The 22,721-nt window shown below is 40.3% G+C and overlaps 1 protein-coding gene across 2 annotated transcripts in view; it reads left to right on the top strand.

The window, feature by feature from the left end:
- CDKL3 (cyclin dependent kinase like 3) overlaps positions 1-21,130 on the top strand; it is a 34,854-nt gene extending 13,724 nt beyond the window's left edge. Inside the window, exons 7-14 of one of the 2 annotated variants that reach the window (XM_066613577.1) lie at positions 3,302-3,390; positions 5,931-6,084; positions 9,390-9,718; positions 9,927-10,017; positions 13,145-13,304; positions 14,666-14,763; positions 16,699-16,790; positions 21,055-21,130. In XM_066613577.1, the coding sequence (XP_066469674.1) occupies positions 3,302-3,390; positions 5,931-6,084; positions 9,390-9,718; positions 9,927-10,017; positions 13,145-13,304; positions 14,666-14,763; positions 16,699-16,755 (978 nt within the window). In that variant the 3' untranslated portion in view covers positions 16,756-16,790; positions 21,055-21,130. Of the gene's footprint in view, positions 1-3,301; positions 3,391-5,930; positions 6,085-9,389; positions 9,719-9,926; positions 10,018-13,144; positions 13,305-14,665; positions 14,764-16,698; positions 16,958-21,054 lie in introns of those variants that run through there. The other variant, XM_066613576.1, reaches the window with a different exon arrangement.
- The last annotated feature ends 1,591 nt before the right edge of the window (positions 21,131-22,721 follow it).

Below are 22,721 nucleotides of genomic sequence, written 5' to 3'. Positions count from 1 at the left end.
GGGAAACAAATAATGAGTGCAGTTGAGATGAAAACACCAGCATCAATTTATTTCCAATTATTTCACAAAAATTTTAAGTCTAATAAGATCTTTAGCTAGGAGAACATTAATTTCCTAAAGTATAATAAGCAGATTTTCCCCATGACAGCAGCTAATTTCTGCTTGCACATTATTCTCTGCGTGCTATCTTGAATAAATTTGCTTTCAAGTGGAATCTGTCCATTAGAATCTCTTCAGCAAGAGATAATTTTACATATTTTTTTACGCCAAATAAAAATGAGCCTTATTTAGCTGCCATTAATCGTCTAAAGGGTTCTGTTAGGAAATGGCTTATCACATGAGTCAACATTGCAGAGTTTGCCATATCATCAATGACATTAATACCTATAGCTAGTAACTGCTCATGGTTAATTTTTATTTGTATTTTTGTGTGTATGTGAACCATAAGCCAAAACAAGCAATCAGGCTCTGCCAAACCTCTGGCGATGCAACAGCTCCAAAGTCTTGCTGTGACTGATCTGAGATGTTGCATCAACTTTTCTGCCTGCTCCTACTCCCTGCCATGGAAGACCTGGCTCACACTAGTTGCCCCAGCATTAGTGGTCATATGACTATTCAGTATGCTGACTTGAAGTTAGGGATAGATTTGACAGAGCTTCGTTTTAAATTATGAAGTGTAGTATATTAGCAAAGCCTAAACTAATGAAAATTGAATCAATGACTTTGGACTATAATAAATTCATCATCTTCTATTTTCCAGTGTCTTTTTATATTTCCTCTTATTATTAACAATAACAATTTCCTCTTATTATTCCTTGTCCTACAAAGGACATTTTCATATTCATTTTCTTTCCTACTTCCTGCAGATCACATTTTACAAGCACCATTTTAGGCAGAGAGTCTGCATATCAGATTTTACCTTGAGGTTTACTTTGAACAGTATATTCTGTACACATTTAAAAAGATGCCACTTACAAGCATACAGCAGTGCCAGGCACCTTTGTAGCAATGTGTATTGCACTATCGTGATTCATGCTTGAACAAGAGTCTCTAGTACTTGATTCAGCTAGAAGTAATGAGGCTTGTCGTAATAGATTGTCCTCACTAGCTATCTTTTCTTTAGCAATAGTGGGCTTGATTTCAAGGAAATGAAGGCTCTCATTCATTTACTTGCAAAGTCCAAGAAGCCAAGGTTTCTGTAAATGGCAGAATGATAGTATTCACAACATAAATTATTGTCCTGCCTCAAAATGGAGATGTTATGGATGTTCTCTTTTTGCAGAGTTGTATTGCATATTAAACATTCTTGGCAATGCCAACAAAATAGTTTTTGTACTAACAAGACGCTAATAATTTTGATTATTGGGTTCTTCTGTGTTAGATTTTCAGTGAACTGCATCCATTCTTTTCAGAAGCACAGTGAAATTTATATATTAAAGAGTTGAGGTAGTGTAAAAGCCACTTTCACATGCCACAATATAATCGCAAGTTAGCTAACTCTTGGCTTAACTGTGGTTATTTAAAACAGATTTTGTAATGTCATATATTCACTTGCTGATAGATAGTTCAAATCCGAAAAGCGTTGCTATACCTGCCTTGGGTCTTCAGGTGGTCAGATGTTTTGGGAACAGTGCTACAGGGTTCTTTGGTTGAGAGAGCCTTGAGAACTTATGATGTCTTTGTAATATTTGTTTTGTGTACAAATATTCAAGCAGAACACTATGGAAACAAATAGTTTCCTACAACAGACAACAAAATTGCTAATGTTGCATCAGATTTCTAAACAGTCTTCCAAGGTGCATTCAGTCCAGCTTAATTCTAGGTCAAAAGTCTTGGCTCTCTGATTCCTTCTCCATATCTGTCCACATGCAGAATTGCAAATCGTTTCTTTCCCCTGCCCTCTATATCCCTCCCCCAGAGCATGGTCTCAGGCCCCTGCAGATAAATTGCTCACACTGGACATTGCCCAATCCTCACCATTAATTCTCATTGAAGATCAACCCTGACAGTTAAGCAAAGGCTGAACCAAGGATGATCACCCACCAATTATAACAGTATGGAGTTGCATGGAATATGCTAATATTCCTTAAATATTATATTATTTATTTGTCTTTTTAATGACTTAAATGTAGTTGTCATTGTGATGATTTATACCCCATCTTTCCCTGTAAAACGTATGCAGGTGGAGCAGATTTATCCAGTTAGTTCCGTTCTGTGACTCCGCGTGATTAACAAAAAACGTGTTGTACTAAATTCCATAGAGTTACGCAAATACAGCCTGCAGCCTGACATTTCCGGATGGAAGGAAACTAAGGCAGCTGTTATCAGTCCCTTCCCCTCCGTACTCAGCCCTCCCACTTGTGTCCCGCTTCTTTCACAGGTGGGATGCTGAGCTTTTAAGAGTCCAGTCCTCTGCCTGCCTACGCAGAAGTAAGCCCCACTGTAGTCAATGGGACTTACTCCCAGGAAAGTGCAGATAGTTTTGTTTGTGTCGGCTGGAGCAGGAGAGCCTGCACCATCTTGGGGGGGGGAATTTGGCAAACACTCTCTGGGATTTTTAAAACAATCTCCTCTCCTCCCCTTCCTGCCTCCCCCTCCATTCTCAGCCCTCACCAGCTGTCCCACTTCTTTCACAGATGTGATGCTGACCTTTTGAGAGTCCAGTCCTATGCGTTTCTACTCAGTGGGGCTTAATCCCAGGAAAGTGTGGAGAGGATTGTAGCCTTGCTGGGCTGTTTTGTTTCCATAGGCTGGAGCATGGGGGGGGGGCGGGGAATTCAGCAAACACTCCCTGGGTTTTTTAAAGCAATCCCCTCTGTTGCTACCGAAGCTGCCCCTGTGTATGTGTGAGAGAGTGAGAGAGCTCCACCTTGCTGCACATTCTCTGGCTGCAGAGGTTTTCCACCACCCCTTCCCCTCTTCAGCCTCTTTGCTGGCTCAGGTGCTCCAGAAATCTTACTGTTCCTTAGCAAGGGGAGCCTCTTCCATGGCTCCAGGGCTATTTCCCTGCCTGTGCCAGGCGGAGCCTTTTTGCAGTGTTTTGGGCTGCCTGGAAACAGAGCAAGAGTCCAGCGCAGAGCAAAGGAGGCAAAGGTGTGTGTGACTTTCCATTCCCCCACCGCATTCTCGTTGAGACAAATCCACAGATAAAAAATCCGTGGATAAATAGGCTGCACCTGTACATTAAATTATACAGAAATAGTATATACTACAACTTTATGACATACATTATCCCAGTGTAGAATATTGTATGTATATTATTTCAGAACTGCTACCCTCTAAAATTTTGATCATTTTCCAGGCTTGTTTGCAAATGGATCCTGTGGAAAGGATATCATCTGCTGATTTGCTGCAACATGAATATTTCACTAGAGATGGATTTGTTGAAAAGTAAGCAAACATTGGGACTCAGGTTTCAGAATTCACTTCGAGAGCCTTTCAAGATGATTGGCTTTTTTTGCATGACAAATTTGTAGTTCCTATTAATTTGTTGAAGGGGAGTTAAAACATCTCCACCTCTGGTAGCATTTCTGTGTGGCTGAAACAATGCATTTTTCCTTCACTCAAATTACAGTATTTAATTGTTGGAAAACCTGTTTTTCTTACCAAGTTTCAAATGCAAATCCAACCATTTCAAATGCAATTTGACTATAGCTGTCCAGGTATCATACAGGGTATGACAACTGTGATGTGATTGATGATATGTGGCTAAACGTCCCATGTGCCAGTCAGCACAGTTTTGTGAATTCTGGGAAGTGGCTCCTGTACCATTGAGGCTATAGGGTGCAAACATTTTTGCAAAATTGGAACCAGCTTGGAAAGAGGAAGAAGCAGGTGTGAGTGAGAGGAGAGGGGAAGTGAGCTCCTATTGTTGGCTCTCCTCTGTTCTGTTCTCTTTCCCTCACTCTTTCTACTAAGTAATTAGCAATTGAGAAAGTAAGAAGAGGAGATGGTTGTCTTTGTATATCAGCACACATGGCAGGAAACCTGCTTCCTGACCTTGTGAGCATTCCAGGTGCCGGGTCCATTTTTTTATGCAACCGCAGTGCCTAGATTTTTGCACACATGGCAATGTTTGAATAGAGCTGAAGTCTCTGAAAATAGTGCATGTTTCAAAAAACCCCATTATGTACAAAGCTGCTCCTGTGAGTTCCTAACAACACAGTTCCTAACAACACAAAGTTCCTAACAACACAGTCCTGGAACGTGCTGGAATCCCTAGCATGTATGCACTGCTGAAACAGAGACGCCTGCGTTGGCTTGGTCATGTCGTGAGAATGGATGATGGCCGGATCCGAAAGAATCTCCTCTATGAAGAACTCGTGCAAGGAAAGCGCCCTACAGGTAGACCACAGCTGCGATACAAGGACATCTGCAAGAGGGATCTGAAGGCCTTAGGAGTGGACCTCAACAAGTGGGAAACCCTGGCCTCTGAGCGGTCCGCTTGGAGGCAGGCTGTGCAGTATGGCCTTTCCCAGTTTGAAGAGACATTTTGCCAGCAGTCTGAGGCAAAGAGGCAAAGAAGGAAGGCCCATAGCCAGGGAGACAGACCAGGGACAGACTGCACTTGCTCCCGGTGTGGAAGGGATTGTCACTCCCGGATTGGCCTTTTCAGCCACACTAGACGCTGTGCCAGAATCACCTTTCAGGATACCATAGTCTTTCGAGACTGAAGGTTGCCAATACAAGCTCCTGTGAATGATGTAGGCCTCATGAGGATCTCTGTTGTTAAACTAGGAGTTTGGTGTTATGTTGATTACCTTTTGAGATGGGAAAGAAGGTGCAGGGTATCAGTTTTCCATACCCTCAGCAAGTGGTTGATATTCAGAAGCTTGACATCATCTATTCAAAGGCATGATTGTGTCTGTGTGTGCACGTGCAAACACATGCAACCTTTGTTGTGGGGTTTTGGGTGGCTGCAATCAGGTTGCAGTGGGTGAGGTGGAGTGGGAGAAATGAAAACCAGAAGGACAGGGAGGGGCTCCTGCACCAACCGGAGTGTTTTCCTTTGTAAAATAGCACCCACAGCAGGGTGTGTTCCAAATCAAGACCACAGTGGAGCCAAAGCTTTGCAACTCTCTACTCTTTTTTCCCAACTCCCCCATCACAGGCTGAATCAGGCCCTTGTTCAAATGCTATATATAAAGAAACCAACTTTGGAGTGCTTGCAGTGATGTCATTAATGGTGTGTGTAGTGTGGCTTTTATTTAGATGTAAATTCTATTGAAATCAATAGGACTTACTTGGAACTACGTGTTTAAAATGATGCTGAGTTATAATGTTCAGCTAAATGGACAATTAATCATTGTGTGATACTGGTTTGTGCTGACTTAATCACATAGGCAAAAAGAATGGAAGCATATTGAGCAAATTTGTTGCGAATCTGGCTAGGCGTTTCATGTCTTCTCAAACCTCAAAGGGGTTTTGCTAAAGTGCTATGACAAGAAAGAACCCTTGATCTTTAGAATACAATAAATAGAATAGTACATAATTTATCAAGGCTGAAATAGAACTAGAAAGTTTGAATAAATTTTGTAATGAGTAATAAACATCTTACACGGAACATAATACACTTATCTGTATAAGCAAGCTCTCTTTAAAGTCTTTGCCTTTAGGGGCACAACTAAGATGTGGAGCAGATGCATTCTGTTTGACATGCATTGTCATTCTACTAAAGATAGTTTGCTTATGAGAAATATAGTTGGAACTGAAGTTGAATAAGAGGTTGCATCGAGTGTTTGCCACAAAGCTTTTTTTTCTCCTGAAAAATTCTGTCTGCAGTATGCTTACTCTCTTTTTGTGCATATACTGTGGTCTGAATAATACAAGATAATTGTAAAGGGTGAATGTGGGATGATCTTGCAAAACATATTTTGGTTAGTTGACCTTTGGTTGTGACCATGTGATGTAAATGCACTTTTCATTACCAGATTCTTGCCAGAAATGAAAGCCAAATTACTACAAGAAGCAAAGTTGAATTTTCTTTCAAAATTCAGAGATATTAACAAAGATACTGAACAAATAAAGGAAGCAAAGAGAATGGTTCATATTAATATTCCACAAAATGGTCTAGTTGTTGTGAAGGTAATGATTCTGATGTTTATTCATATTTTACATAGAGCAAAGAATATGTTAGGAATATTTATTAATTTTATTTATATCCTACTTCATTAATCATGGGGGTGGCTAACAACAATTTTAAAATCAAATTAAAACAAAACAATTATTAAAACGGCAACAATGAATAAAACAACATGGAAGGGAGGGGGTTGAGTTCTGCATAAAATGCAAAAGTACAATCTCATGCCTTCCTACCATTTGCAGCAACAGCAAACATGCAAAAAAATCCTGGCTGTGACAAAGGATTTCAGTTCAAAAATATTAGTCTTTTAAAAATTTAATCTGATTGTAATTTAATCTAGTTGTAACAGAGTACAAAAGTATATTCTTTAGAGAGCTCTTCATGCTGAGTGAGGAACTGAAGCTTAACGAAAGATGTATTCCAGTGGTTCTCAAACTTTAAGGGAGCTTTACTCCCTCAGTAAGTCTTTGTGTGGGAGGGGCTAGGGCAGCGACGCAATCCCCAGGATTGTGCTGCTAAGGGGGGGCAAGGAGGGTGCTTGTGACTTATGTTCAGAAGGCAGGGCTGCAGCAGGTGCGGGGAGCCCTGCGCAGCCCTGCACAGTGCTCCCCGAGGCTTGGAATGTTTGCTAAAAGCAGGCGTAAAGCACTTCCGCTTTGCAGGAGGCGCTTTGTGCCCCTTTTCTCCAAAAGTTCGAAGCCTCAGGGACCGCTGCGCAGGGCTCCCCGCACCTCCTGCAGCCTGCTGCAGCCCTGCCTTCTGAAAGTAAGTCACAAGCGCCCCCCCAGACAGATGCGATCCTGGGGATCGCTTCCCTGCCTTTGCCCTTCCCCTGACCCTTAAAGGGATGGGGGAAACTTTACACGAACTGCTGGACCGCGACCCACCAGTTTGAGAACCACTGATGTATTCAATGGACTTACTTCTGAGTAGACATGCATAGGATCACACTGTTGCTTAGTTATTTTTGTCTGGAATTGTTGAAGCAATGACATAGTAAACAGTACCAAATATTAATTTAATTCCTTCAGTTTCCATCCTAAACACTGTTCCTAATCCAGAGCTCTATGGGCACACCAATGTGCCCAGTTAGATTTTCACATAGCTATCCTATGTACAGGCATCCCCTCATATTAGCAGGGAGTTCTGTTCCAGACCCCACACAGATACGGAAACCATGGATACAGGAAATCCTATATTAAGTACAATGCATGCCTCTAATCGTCATTTTTCTTTACTAGCAGTGTAAGCATGCATTTTCTTGCTTAACACAGGAACAGTTTCTTGCTTAACAGAGGGCTGAGACATGCAGGCAGTGGTACACGCTAGAGCAGTCATTTTCAACCACTGTGCTGTGGCACACTGGTGTGCTGTGAATGGTTTGCAGGTTGCCACGGGAGTTTGGGGGAGGATCACATATTATTAGGGACATTGTGGAATGTGAGCCTCCAGCCAGCAGTGTGGTGTGCCTGGTCAACGGTCAAAAAACCGATGGTGTGCATTGACAATTTTAGTACCTTGTCAGTCTGCTGTGTGTCTCTAGTGTACAGGCTGCCTGTCTGCATGTTGTGCTCCTCAGTTGAGCAAGAAAGTCTTCCTGTGTTAAGCAAGGAAATGTGTGCTTTTGCAGCTGGTAAAGAAAAATGAAGGTAATGGGGAGGGGCTCGCAGAGAACCATGGATAAGAGAAACCACAGATACTGGATCTGCAGATACAGGGGAATGCTTGTACATCAATTGGGAAAGAAGTAAAACTCTGTGTGCAAGGGAATGGGGGTGCACTTACCCCTCTATTAAAGTGCATGGGGAAGGTTTGTATGTGTATGAGCTCCATGACTGCACTACAGCTTGCCTTTTTCTTGTCCAGTAAAATTTATTTATAGAGAATCTTGGCTGCAATACTATGTGTAGTTACTAGTTTCTGATTTTGGTTTTAAATATCAACACAGTTTCATGTGTCATCTGAATTCAGGGAGCCATGGCTAGTTCACTCATTAACAGCTATGACCAGAGTTTGATGTTGGCTTTGTTTGAACAAATGATACTTAAAACTAATCACAGTTCCTTGAGTTTGGAGGATATGTGGAACTGTGCCTTTGGTTTCCTGCTTTGACATGCAAAGGATCTGGAGAAGGGATGCAGGAATGTCCAAACAGGGCTTATTCATATGGTTGAAACAATTAAATCATGGCTTCCCAATATGTCTGAATGGGCCAAATATATGTGAGAATAAGAGAGCTAATAATGTATTTATAAAAAGTTAATAATAATTCAAGCAGATAGTAATTCCATGTATGCTGATATCTATGTCATCTATTCTGGTTCATGAAAATTGGGGTGGCATATTCCTTGAGTTCATCAGGCCCGGCCTTGGTTGTTCGTGCCTTAGTGACATCTAGATTAGATTACTGTAATGTGTCCAACGTGAGGCTCCTGTTGTAAATAGTTTGGAAATTGTAATTGGTGCAGAATGTGGCAGCAATGTGGTTACTGGAGCTTGGTGGTCTGATTCTGTGGGACTGCTGCTCTGATGCCTACATAGGCTGCCCATTCATTTCTGGGCCCAATTCAAAGTTCTGGCATTGACTTTTAAAGCCCTTAATGGCTTGGGACAGTTTATCTCAGGGAACGCCTGCTTTTATATCATCCTGCCCATTCTTTAAGATCATTCAACAGCATTTGCACAACTAAAAAGCTAACTGAAATAAAAAGTAAATGTCAATTCTCAAACAAACAATAGGTCAAGGGAGCTGCCGGTTGAAAAATTTGGGAACCATTGCTCTATTAAAAAGAATTCTGAGTAATGGAGAACATTTTACTGTAGAGCAGCATAAGAAGAATTATCATATTCAAGATCATGTTTGAATTGTGTTTCTGTAAAGACAGTGGTGACCAAATATTTTATTAAGGTATCCATGCTTTAGATTTTACTATATGTGTAGGAATAACATGTCAGATCAGTAGAGTTAATATAAAATTTGACCACTGTGTTGAGGTAAACATTCCAGGACTTGATTTGGGAATTAAAACTGTCTTGAAACCTCTGTGACTATATTCATCAACACATAGTTGTAGCCTGGGCAGTTTGCCTATGAAAATTACCATTCTGTTGTTTGAGAATTGAATACTTTAGGGATTGGGACAAGAGAACTGGACCTTGCCTAATAAAAAACATAAAAATAATGAACTAAACTTTTAAAAGGAATTAAACAGCCTCAGTTTTCACTGAGCTTCAGAGGTGTTGGGAATACCTGAGCCAGCTTAGTCAGAAAGAACTGTTCAAAGTTTATGTGCATTATCTGTTCCAGGGTATTGAAAAGGACAAAAAAGCAAAGGAGATAAAGGTCAAAGGTATAAAAATGAAAGGAGGAAAATCTGAAAATTCTGAAGTTAAAAGGACTGAACAAGGAGATACAGCTGTACAGTGGGCCGCTCTGTCTCAGAATAGTTTAAGCCTTTCTCATGAGAATAAACCCGCAGGCAATGATGGCACTTCCCCGGCAGCAGCTGGTACTGATGCTGGTGGAATGAAGGAAGATTGTCCCCAAACACCCTGTATGACAATGCCACGCATCCACCCAAACTGTGGAAATCTTACAGCAAATTTCAGTTCACACTTCCTGTGTCCTGCCTCAAGGTATGTATTGCACAATCAAAAGTTCAGGAAAAGTTAGGTAACTGCTAAATATAGATAAGCGATGTGTGGTTCCCTCCCTTGCACACACCTCAGTGAAATGATAACAGTCATGGAACTTTGTTCATTTGGAATTTAAAGGGATAAACTAGAAAGAGACCTGTTATTTACTATCTGTTCATGCATTTTGTATTCTTTGTTTGTTTACAAGACTAACCGAAAAAGCAAAGAAAAGACGAAGTCCTTGGCCATCAGTGGCACAAGTAGGTCCAAATAACCGCCAGGAAGAAGGAATGAGTCAAGTAAGTGTAAAAACTATTTGTCTTTTAAAAATAGATTTGAATAATGTGGATATGTAATTATAATTGCAATCAAATGAATGCAATTTAGAGGAAGATGGTCATGCCTTGGGTCTAATTCAGATATGATTTCTATAGAAGTGATTCTCAAACTTTTTAGCACCGGGACCCACTTTTTAGAATGACAGTTTGTTCTGGACCCTCCAGAAGTGAAGTCATTAACCTGGAAATGATGTCATAACTGGAAGTGACATCACCAAGCAGGAAAATGTTAACACCTCCTACAATAAACTCAAATTAAATAAATTAAAAGTTTACAATAAGTAGAAGTTTAAAAATTTATTGAAAATAAAGAACCACCTTCCTAACCCTCCCAAGTTACTGATCTGTTAAAAAAATTCCCAAACGTGCCAAAGGTTGCAATCCTGCCTGCACTTACCCAGGAGCAAGCCCCACTGACTATCATTGTTCAAAGCATATACATAGTAGTCTGTTAAAAATATAGATCTGTAACATTTCCCCAAATGCAGTCACATATCATGGTAGCATCAAATCTAAAATATTAAAATGAAAATACACTTTGGAATGAATGGGGACCAACCTGAAATTGGTTTGTGACCCACCTAGACCTGACCCACAGTTTGAGGGACACTGTTCTATAGGTTTTTCCACAATAGAATCCTATGGAATTCTTAGGTGGGGGTGATTCAGAGCCCAATCCTGAGCTCTGTTTACTGGCTTACCGCCGGCATGCACTGTTGCAAAGGTGCCATAAGCACATTTGCAGAACTTAAGCGCTGGCCCAGCACCAGAGCTAGTGCCAATGGAAAAGCCGGTGCTCCGCCATTCAGTGGTTGCTGCTGGCGGCTGCCCGGTTGCGCTCAGGATGCTGCACATTTTTGACGCTGCAGCAGCCCCATGCTTCAGGCAGCTCAGGATTGGGCTGTCAATCAGGAGGTTTTCCATTGCTAGTCAACAACCCCTGCTGGATTCTACGTTTGTTTTCCCACCTGTACCAACTAGTTGGATGGTCTGCTAGCTTAGATTTAATCATGGGGTTGGTGAGGACTGTTGGAGGCATGTAACCTTCCTTCTGTTTTACAAAATAGTTGAGGGAGATGGCTATGATCACAAGACACCAAATATTTTATAGCATTAAGCTCCATGGATTAATTAAGGAGGAGGGCAATTACATGGTTTAAATAGAAAGTGTGGCCTTCCTGGAATTTGGATTTGTGGCCTCTTGCCAGAAATCCTTCCAATAGCCATGTTACTGGTCTGACCTTTGCTTCCCTGGCAGGCACCTAGCACCAAATACACATGTTTAGGTGTGTGTCTCCTTCACATCTTGAATTAAACAAAATACAGAAATAAAATACTGGCCATGTAATATTCCCACTCTTCAATGTGTACATGATTGTGCAGACCCAGATTTAAATAAATACACCTGTCATTATTATAATATGGTTTGGCTTTCAGAAATTGGTGAAACACAAACATGTTTCATGCATGCTTAGGTTTCACTGATTTCAGCAGGATAGGCATGCCTAAATTTCTCTAAATTGCATACAGTGTTTATTTTGTACAGGCAAGTCCCCATATCTGTGGGGGTTCCGTTCTAGGCCCTCACGCAGATAAGGAAACCACAAATATGGGGAAATGCTATACAAATATCGTCCCTGCACCCATTATAAGTACTTTGTTTTACTGCAGTAGCGCTTGCAGCTTGGTCCTTCTTACTCAGCATTCTTCAGTTAAGCAAGAAGGACCGGTGCTGCAAGCGCTACTGCAGTAGAACAAAGGTATTTGTAATGGGCGCTCGGGGGGGGGGATACCCCCTGGATCTGGGGATCTGCAGATAAGTGAAACTGCACGTATCAGATCTGCAGATACGGGAGCCCGCCTATACTTTCAATCTACATTGTTTTATTCATCACTGGTGTTAAGATCCTATAGTGTGAGTAACTATTTGCAGCAAACCAAATAAATAAAACAAAATGATAGTTCCAGTTGGAGCAAACAGCCCCAAACACTAGAATAAAGGAAAATTCAGTTGTATTTGCTCTTTGTCTGTATTGTGCACTAGTTAAATAAATAAAAAAGTTGTCGCTTGGAATTCTATATGTGCAGGATGATATTTACCCCTTCCTGGTTTCTAGACCAAAGGTGATATTGCTTTCATAGACTGGACCGGGGAGTAGATGTCTCTTTAAGCTATACAGTAATTCAGTTCTGCTTTTATTAGTGTTTTTAGTTATGGAAGGGCAAAGCAAAAAGCAGGCCTCAAGCCTAGAGCCTGAAAGTAATCAAGTATTATGTGAAGCTTGCCCAACTCATTCAAACCACAGGTTGTCCTCAGGCAGAGGTTTTTGATGTGTTTTATTCAGGTACACCAAGTTCACTCAGGAGGATAATTATTAGGATTACCTATTTGTTCACCCTTCTGGGTTTTTTTATTTTCTCCAACATCTGCTCATAGTTAAGTCACTGTTGCTGCTGTTTCCTCTCCTTTGCTTCTCAAAAAGCTAAAGCATGATGGATAAAAGCTATTGCTTAGTCCCATGAGTATTTCTGGCACATAACTACTGACTATCTACCACTGTAGTTGTGGAGTGTTCTAGTACTCAGGAGCTTGTGTTCTTGTTGGCAGAAATGGGAAATAGAATTTAAGTCAGATAGAGCTCAGGTACTGTTGTAGAAGGTAGTCTACCTACAGTTTAAAAAGGGAGCAATCTCTGACTTGATAATTGTAAACCAAACAGTGGTGCAGAGTAATAAACAAATCTGTTTATAGTTGGATACTGCCAAATAGATGGGAAAAGATTTAGTCTGGCAGATAAAACTTCTAATAACTTTTCTAGTCCATAATCAGTATTTATCCCTGGCTAGTGATATAAGCTTCCTCTAAATAGAGACACTATGGGCACATCCTAACCAGGTCTACTCAGAAGTAAGTCCTATTTTGTTCCATGGGGCTTACTCTCAGGAAAGTGTGGTTAGGATTGCAGCCTAAATATATTTACGATATTGTGTCACGGTCAGAATTAAATAAATAAAGGCACAGCATTTTGTTTTGTTTTTTTAAAGCCTGATCACAGATGTCCTGAGTCCATAATAATTCCATTTTCAGAATCAAATAGAGAAGGTCTCCCTGTATGAAAGAGCTGCTCAGATTGATCAAACGGACATAAACAGAAAGAAACGCAATATTTCAAGATGTGAGAAGAGAGACATTCATTTTCCAGAACTGACAACAACAGGGCAACAGAAAGAACTGAAAGGAATGGAAAGTATGTTTGTAAGCTTCTACATATCTTTAATAATAAGCAGTAAGATCATGTAACGAAAGAGTTCATTTAACATAAAGTTTAAATACTAGTACGTAAGGTTTGTAGCAAGTATTCCAAAATACCCTGCTCAAAACATTTTTAAAAGGCTGTTCATTTGGTGAGTCAGCTGAAGCAGCTGCCTTCCTTTGTAAGTCAAAGGCAGGCTAGAAATAGAACTAAGAACAGAAGTGAGTGCAGTTCTCTTCCTAGGGGGTGAACCTGTTTTCCCCCTGCTTTTACACTGCAGTAAACAACCACTGATTAATCAGAGTAAAGCCACTGATTTACAGCCCAATCCCATCCCTTGCAGCTCCGCTGGGTGCAGCAGTGCCAAAATGGCTACTGTTGCATCTAGTAGTGCCCGGAGGCTGCCAGAAGTCTCCTCGCAGGAAGACTTCCCCTTTTGTCCTCTTCCCCCAGGGAAAGTTCCAAGCCTCGCAATGGGGCTTTTCAAGTCTGCAATGGCAATTTTGCTGCCGACACAGAGGATAGGATATTCCTGTCCCCTCCTGGCCAGTACTTCCCTGCTGCTTGCCCGGTCTGAATGATGGCCTCACGGGGTCTTTCACACACTGAAAAAATTAAGCAAGCACACCCAAACAGACTCAAGCCTGCAAGTGTGGGTACTCATTTCCAAGTCATTGGCCTCAGACAAAAAGTCATTGCTGGAGTCATTGACACATGTGACTCCAGTGTACACAAGTCAACAAAAAAATGTGTTTTTGCTACTCAGACTCAAGTCACCTGACTTGAGTTCCCTTCCCTGGATTTTGTTGTTTTTTAAACAGTGAACCCTCACATCACATTATAAACTGTACTCCCCACAGTTTCAAAACCACTTTGCCATGCAAGATGGGGTAGTACTGATGCATGCATGCTGCTGCTTCAAAGAACCAAGTTTAAAGCTCCCTTGGGCTCATGCAACTAGTTTCACAGCTCTTTGAATCATGGCTGTTTTGTTGAAGACCAGGCTCTTGAACTAATTTTGTCATCATGGACAAACGAATGTGTGTAATAAAAGTGTGTGTAAATTCTATTTTCTTAAAATGAAAAGCAGTCTTGGAAGCCTGCAGTTCTCAGTAAAGGAATGGTGGCTGTGTGTGTAAACGTCTCCTTGGCAGTCGTTGTTTCTCCTCAAACTTATCTTCATCAGCTACTTCTGCTTAACATTTTAGTCCCCAAAATTGTTTGTCTTCAGTTGTTATGATTTTCTTTGTTTCATTGAGCATTGAACTGTATATTTTAAACCACATTTTTAATAGTTCACTGCAGTATAGAAAAACATCAGAATCTAGAAATAACTAGATATATGTTTGTAAAAGTTAAACAGGTAAGAGTGCTGAAGAGGGAATCAAAGAAATCTGATGTGTCTAAAATTCCATCTTTACTAAATGTGGATCAGAATCGTGAAAAACAAGAGGTAAATTAAATTCATTTCATATTTCAGAAAACATGGGGAAAATAATCTGTTTGGACTTCTGCCACGCATTGTGTAGGGGGATGATCTTGAAGGTGCTCTGGTAAACACAGAATACAAATGCAGCGACAAGGTTACTCACTGGGACCAATAATACAAAACGTATCTTGTCAGTCTTAACACAGTTGCACTGGATCCCAGCCCTTCTCTTGGCCCCATCCAAGGTGCTGGTTTAATTTTTAAAGGTGGAAAAGGCTTGGAACCAGCATACCTCAGAGCCCACCTCCTGCTTTTTACTTATCCAGATTTTTAAGGTTATTTTTAGTTTTGACTGATGGTTTTAGCTGGCTTTTAGATTCTTTCTATTGTGCTAGTTTGCCGCTTCATTGCATATCATAGATACTCTCCTATAAGTCGATTCCACAGATATGTCAAGGGCAGGTTTTGAGCAAAAATAATGAAATTTTCTATGACCCATGGATAAGTCTGGTAGTGGTGGTGGTAATTAAAACTTAGGGGAGTGTCTGACTATAATTTTGTCTGATTTAACCAAGGCCAGATTCTGAAAAATAACCTACCAGTAAAAGATCATAAGATACATTTTTATTCATAAAATTCTGGTCTTCACAACCTTTTTGTAAACACTATCAGAGTAAGTGCACTGTAAACAACATACCAGAAGAACCACTAATCAAATCCTTCTTTAAGGTGCCTGGTGTATTAAGCCAGAGACTCTACAGATAACATACAACATATAACAACTAACTGGGAGTGTGCAATTCAGTTCACATTGGAGAGACAAGCAACAAGGACTGAGCATGAGCAAGCACAGCTACACATAGTTGCAACCTGATTTACTCAGAAGTAGACCTATTGCTTTCCATGGGTGTTAGTCTTCAGCAATGGTGCACTGAACTGTAACCTTGGACTTTGTTTCAGATGGAAACAAGGATTACATCCTGGTGTTTAAAAAACCAGATCTCTACCAACCATTTGCAAAATGGAAAGAGGGTGCAGAAGGGTCTACTAAAGAGAAGGCTTGCTTGATTTAAATGGAAGCCTTGAACCCTGGCTTCCTTTTTTTCTCAGGAGGAGAATAAAAGGTTAACTTTGGCTGCAGCTGCCTTGAAGCTGATCACAATGGAGATTGATTGCCCTGTCATCATCTCTGCAGAACCATGTGTCTGAAACAGCCCTGATCCCTGAGTGGCCTGGCAGATAAGTTGAGGAGGTGATTTACACTTGATTTATTCACCTTGTAGGAGAGTATCTATGGTATATATTTTATTGAAACTACTTTGGGAGATTTACTTGAAATGTTTCAAACAAACAAAATATTCCAGAAAGAGTACAGAAATATTCTAAACAAACAAAAAGAAAATCAGAAGTGAATTAATGAATTTAAGAACATTTAACACTGTTGAATTATGGTAATAAACTTTGGGCGCAATCCTAACCCCTTATGTCAGTGCTTTCCAACACTGGCATAGCGGTGCCAATGGGACATGTGCTGCATCCTGCAGTTGGATGTCACTCACGGAGGCCTCCTTAAAGTAAGGGAATGTTTGTTCCCTTACCTCAGAGCTGCACTGCCCTTATGTCAGTGCTGGAAAGCACTGACATAAGGGGTTAGGATTGCACCCTTTGTCTTTGTAAATTTGAGGGCAAATTGTCTTGAATCTAGCTAAAAAATTTAATTAGGCAATTGTTGAAAATTAGAGATCGTTTGCACCAGTGGTATTGTTTTGTCAGTCTTTTACACATAAATATAGTTCCTGTTGGGACTCTAACAAAGCTGCTAAACCTTTTAAAAAATGTTTTTACCTGTTAAAACTTTAAATTCATTTTTTGAATGGTGGAGTAATAGTTTGGGTTTAATGAAGAAGTAAGCCTGTTATAACAGACTTATTTAATCTAATTTTTTCAATTTATATTTAGAACACAGGAAATTCAGGAAATGCACAAAATGAAAATAAGCCAAGTTTGCCAGTCTGACAGCGTAAATGTTGGGCAGGTGTGGAATGTCTGGAGTAAGATATTTGCTTTTCAATTAACGTTTCTTTGTCAAGTTCTGCAAACCATGCATAGATCCTCCTCCAATAAAGTATTTTAAAATTTGATGGTCACAAAACTATTTATTTTCATATTGTATTGTATGGTATGTTTACAGCATTTAGTATTCCAATTATTGTTTGAATACTAAATTCCACTATATAGTTGGTTTTTGAGATTGCAAGTAGAATGGCCTTTTAGGGGATAGGAATTTATATATCAAATTTGTGTTGAGTAATTAACAGTTTCACTTTTTAGTGTTTAAATATAAAGCATTATTATTCTTATAATAAAGAAGTTATACTTGGTCCAGTACTCTTAAGGTTGCATTGGTATATAATGAGTTTGCCATGGTAGAGCAAGTTGAGCCTTGGTGCACCAATAAATATAAACAATTTTGTTCAATAAATTCAAAAGCTGTTGCTAATCAAATCCCTGAATTATTTGAATTGTATGACCAGATCATGTATTTATGCTTGCCACTTTGTTTTTTTTTTCCTATGCAGTCTTTCCCTTATGCTGGATTTGCATGGAGAAAACTTGGAGAAAATTGGACATGGACTTGGGCATATATATAGCTCCTTCCAGTTGGGTAAAAATGCCACCACAACAATGGAAATAGCTTCTGGCTTCCATAGGTAGTCTGCTTGCAGCTAGGTTTGCACGGGTTTCTCCATGCTTTCCCAGTCACAAGAGAGATTGTCAAGGAAATTAAAAGATGTTCACATGCATGAACAGACCTTCATATACTTTGGTGACTCATGGGCCATATTTTCATGCTTCCTATATTTTTCTTAGTTGTGCATTATAGAATTATGTGTATGGTCATTACAGGATAGCTATAGATTAGAGTACTTATGGTTTGTGCATTTAGTGCAAATGGCATAATGTATGTACACCATTTGCACTATGTTATGCACTATGTGCACTATTTACACCACTTATGTACTGTACTGTCTCAGCTCAGCTGGTATAAAGTGGATACACAACGTTTAATCCAATCCTATGATAAGAGCCTGAGCTGGTGAATATCCTAGTTTGTTATTGTTTTGGATAATGAAACATATTTGTCTTGACATTCTGTTCAGTGTTTAGACATTGTTTGCTAAAACAACACTAACCACTAGATATTTTTGGATTGCAACCATGAATGCTTTTGAAGCTAGTAACCTGATTTATTTTTGGAGCAATTGTTAATAAAAGCAGTATTTGTTTGATGCCGAGAGAGCTTCTGAACTAGAACATCCCCAAAAGTCATGTTTACTTTAGCTTTAGATATTTCATTGTACTAAGTGGAATGAGTTGAAAAACATTTTCCATACACAAGGGTTTTTCGTATGTTATGGGATTTGTTTTGCAAAAAGTTCTATTTTATCCCTTGATATGCCAAGTTAAGGGAAGATGGTATGTTTGTGGAAACACAAAGAACACTTTGGAAATGTTGAGTTTTCCTTTTGCATTGTTGTTAGAGATTTTGAGCTAACATTTCTGTTCTCTGAACATTGTCTACTATTCCCATTAAAGGGGTCTTTCTTCTTCTAGGTTCTGCCCATATGGAAGTGATACCATGGCCTAGAATAAGGGACACAAACAGAGACTTCTGTTTCTTACTTATCTGGACTGACAATGATCTCACAGGATCATTCATACACTTTGGTAGTGATGTACATGTGCCCTCTAGCAGTGGTCTCTGCTTTTCTCACCAAGAAGATAATGTGGGATGGACACTCGTGCACCTAACTATGGTACAGCATGGTGTACCATGAACTTGTTGGGGCCACTTGACATCTGCATTGGCATGGAAGACCCTCTTTTCTTTCTATGCTTAAAGCCAGACGATCATAGGAGCCAGTTCGAGACTTGAAAATGCCCTTTTCAGTTGCGTAACAACTCCTACTATCCCAGCAAGGGACTGTATCCTACTGTTTCTTTTCCATTACAGGGGAATAAAGATTATATTGGATCTAACTAGTACAGGCATACCCCAATATCCACAGATCCAGCATCCACAGTTTCTGTCATCCGCGGATACAGAGGGTCACTTTCAAAATATAGGGAAAGGAAAAACAAAACCCCAAAATTGCTTTTCCTACCATTGTGCAGTGATTTTGCTGTGTTTTGAGGGCTGCAAGCAGTCTTCCAAGCTGTCTGCAGCCTCTTCCTGTCTGCAGCCTCTTCGAACCAAGGCTCCTCCCTTCATCTAATGTCACCCCAGAATGCAACTCCAGAGAGTAGTGACCCAATTTTTGGTGGTTCATGAAACTTTCAGAGCAGATTAGGCTATGTGCATCAGGGGTTCTGTGTTGGCAACCTTCAGTCTCGAAAGACTATGGTATCACGCTCTGAATGGTGGTTCTGGAACAGCGTCTAGTGTGGCTGAAAAAGCCGATTTGGGAGTGACAATCCCTTCCACACCAGTAGCAAGTGCAGTCTGTCCCTGGTCTGTCTCCCTGGCTATGGGCCTTCCTTCTTTGCATCAGGGGTTAAACTAGCTGTTATTTGGGAGGGGGAGCACTGCTGCCCAACCACCATTATAGCCACACCCCTTGGAATTAATAAATCAGGCAGCAGCCTCTAGGGCCTCTAAAAATTTTGAGAACCACTGCTTTAGGCTGTTTTCCCATCCCTGAATCTCTACCATGTACAAGACTGAAGCATACTTATTCCTTATTTTTGGTTCTTTCCAAGGCCTGATTTGCAGGCAGAATATGCTTCTTCCCCATCCAGAGTCCTTGTGAACGGTGGTACCCAAATATACTTGCTGCCCTGCTTTAGGGAAACATAATTTCTGACTCTTGCTACCAAGGGGGGGATGACCCATAAAGGAGTTTAACACAAGGTAATATGATCCATACAAAGCCATAACATGTGAATAAACCCCTGTATGCTGAATAATAGAGTACTGTAGGATATCTCACAGTAATGACACTTAAAAAAGAAATAGCAAAAGGGACCTACTTCCAAATTATGCAGATCAAAGTACATAAACCAGACTGCTGTGGTGTCTCCTGTTTAATACAAGGAGGTAGAAGCACAGTAACACATTCTTATTCTAGAGTAAGACCTCTGCCAGTGAAATTAGACTTACATGAAATGCATAGATGAATCTAATTAGAGGAGCTTTTATTGTACCCTGCATCACTGATTCCTTTAAATGCATTATAGGCTAACAAGATGAACATTACTATCTTGATACTTAAAAGAAAACACACAGAGGCAGCTAAGAATAAAGCGGTTAATGTTTTCTAATTAACACATTACAAAGTAAAGCTTTATTAGATTATGGCTGCAATCCTGCATACATTTATTGTGGAGTGAATTCCATGAATTACAACAAGACTTACTTCTGAGTAAATATATATATAAGGTTGCATTGCAAGAGTATTTCAAAACAGATGTAACAAAAGAGACATTAAAAAAAAAAGATATAGGCTACTTAACGTTTTGATAGTGTTTCATTGCTATTCCCTTAAGCCAGGTCTACTCATGTAGCCACATGAGGTGATAGAATTTGGGTGGGGATGTGTGATCAGATTCCTAAATAGAAAACTAGTAGAGCAAGGAACAGGCTGGGCTAGAACCTTTTTCCCCAGTGAGTAGGTTTTTTTTGTTCTTTTTTTGAAACATGCAGAGAGTTGTTAATATGTGGAGCATTCAGAAATTGCATCTTTCACCAACAGTACTCAGTGGTACCACTTCAGGATTCTAGAAATTTATGTATGTATAGGCAAGGTATACTTGGGTGTAAAGAGATGAGATGGTTTGTTGGGACTGATTTTGCCGGAGGGAAAGTGAGTTCAGTTCTGTGTTGTGCATGTGCGAGGAGGGGAAAATGAGAAAAGTGACTAGCAGAAGGCAGGGAAGCTGCCACCTCCCTTTATTTTATTTATTTTTATCAACTTCCTTGAAACTGATCGCAATTTAACTCCCCCAAGATATCATCAGGAGGGCTTCAAAACTTCATTCAGTGCAGTGTTTGTGGGATTTCCTTTGATTTTAACTACTCTCTAATTTTGGGAGGACATGCATGTCAAAGTGCTGGTTGTCTGGGAGAACAATTGTGCCAAAGCAAGTGGGTGAAATAATGTGAGCTGGAATAGTATTTTGAACAGGCTGGTTATTAAAGACCAGCTGGCACACCAGGAATTTCGAAGTACATTCCAGCTCATGCTGCCCTAGTTTTAATCTTGGTTGGTACATATCTGAACTGGTCTGCTAAACTGCTTTTATTTTATTTTTCAGGAGGGCAGAGAAGCTTACTGAAATATGTTAACCCAACACAGTGAATGAATGCAGGTTTTTTTTGTTATGATTTTCGGCTAGTTATGTTTTGCATTTGTCTTCCTCTCTTGATAGAGACCAATAAATAAGAGGTTGTGTTTCCTCATACTGTCTATATATATGGTGCAGTCTCTTCAAAATTCCAATGTATAGAATAAGTGGAGCTTAGCCAATTAAAGTATATTCTGTTAAGCCATGTTGCACAGTTCATGAAAAATAAACTGGAGTTATTTTTGCTCATACCTAAGGTACAGCATTCTTGCTATCTGTCTGCTTCCTCTGCTGTCCACTTCCTTTTAGCGTTCTCACTATTGCCTCCTCTAGTGTTTCTCTAGCTACAAGTCTAGGTTCGTACTGGTTGTTTCCTTTCCAAAGCGTTCCAAAGCAAAAGGTAGAAAAAGCTGCCTTTTGCAGAGCATTTGCAAATGAAGTGAGTCATGAGCATGATGGGGGTGTATGTGAATAGATTTTGATGCTATCTGCAGTTCCGAGTTTCCAGCAGCAGGAGCCTATCCCCCACAGATACTGGAGGACACCTGTATATTAATATAGAGCAGGTTTACTGTTGCATGCGTACCTTGGAATGCACGGGTAGGGGACTTCTTCCTTCAGTGTTTTGAACTGGCCTCATATTGGATGGGAGCAGATTGGCTCTGGCAGATAGAAACATAAATCTGAAAACAGGTTGTTATCCCTTCTTATGTACTGCATAGATCAGGAGTGTAAAACATAAGGCCTGTGAGCCAGATGTTGCCCACGGAAACTCTTTATCTGGCCCTCAGGCTGTTCCACAGACACCATTGATGAGGTGTCACTGCTGAAGAGACAGCCTGCATAATTGATCTGTTCCATATCTTGAAAATATTATCAAGATTTGTGTATTTTCTCTTCTGTCTTTTGTAGTTAATGAGTTCCTAAGTGAGAAAAAGTGCTTATTTCTGTTTATGATCTGCTTAATGACAATATTTCCTGCTTTATGACATTACTTCTGGCCTTCAACTGGTATCCTGAAGGCTATTTGGCCCGCTGTATGAAGTGAGTTTGACATCGGTGTCATAGATGGCATGGACATTTGTCTATAACCACACCTACAGGGCAGTGAGCATAGAGAAGTCAGTCCTTGGAAACTTCCAGTTGTTGTTGATGTGATCAGTAGCAATCCAGAGCGATGCTGCTCATGAGGCTGCAGTTGCAAGTCTTGTTCAGTTAGCAAGACTTGTTTTTCAAACCTGAATTATCATTAGGCAGTTCAATCTAAACCTGTGCTGGAGCAGCCAGGTCACATGACCTGTGCTGAATCAAGCACAGGTTAGGAGGTGGCTGGAGGTCTGCTTGGGCTAAGACAGGGGTGTCCAAACTTTTTGGCAGGAGGGTCACATTATCTCTCTGACATTGTGTCGGGGGCTGGGAAAAAGAATTGATTTACATTTCAAATTTGAATAAATTTACATAAATGAATATATTAGAGATGGAACTTATATGAATGAATGAAGGTTTTTCAATAGCTCCAGGCCTATAAAATGCCTTGCATAAAGCAAGGCCAGCCTTTCCTTCACTGCCACTGCTGCATTACAGACATGAAACAACAAGCAGTGGAGGGAGCCCTCAGCTCATGCAAGAGGTCAAAC

The sequence above is a fragment of the Tiliqua scincoides genome, chromosome 2 (assembly GCF_035046505.1).
Source record: "Tiliqua scincoides isolate rTilSci1 chromosome 2, rTilSci1.hap2, whole genome shotgun sequence".
NCBI lineage: Eukaryota > Metazoa > Chordata > Lepidosauria > Squamata > Scincidae > Tiliqua > Tiliqua scincoides.
The sequence above is the reverse complement of the archived record's forward strand: the minus strand, read 5'-3'. Positions and strand labels throughout refer to the sequence as shown.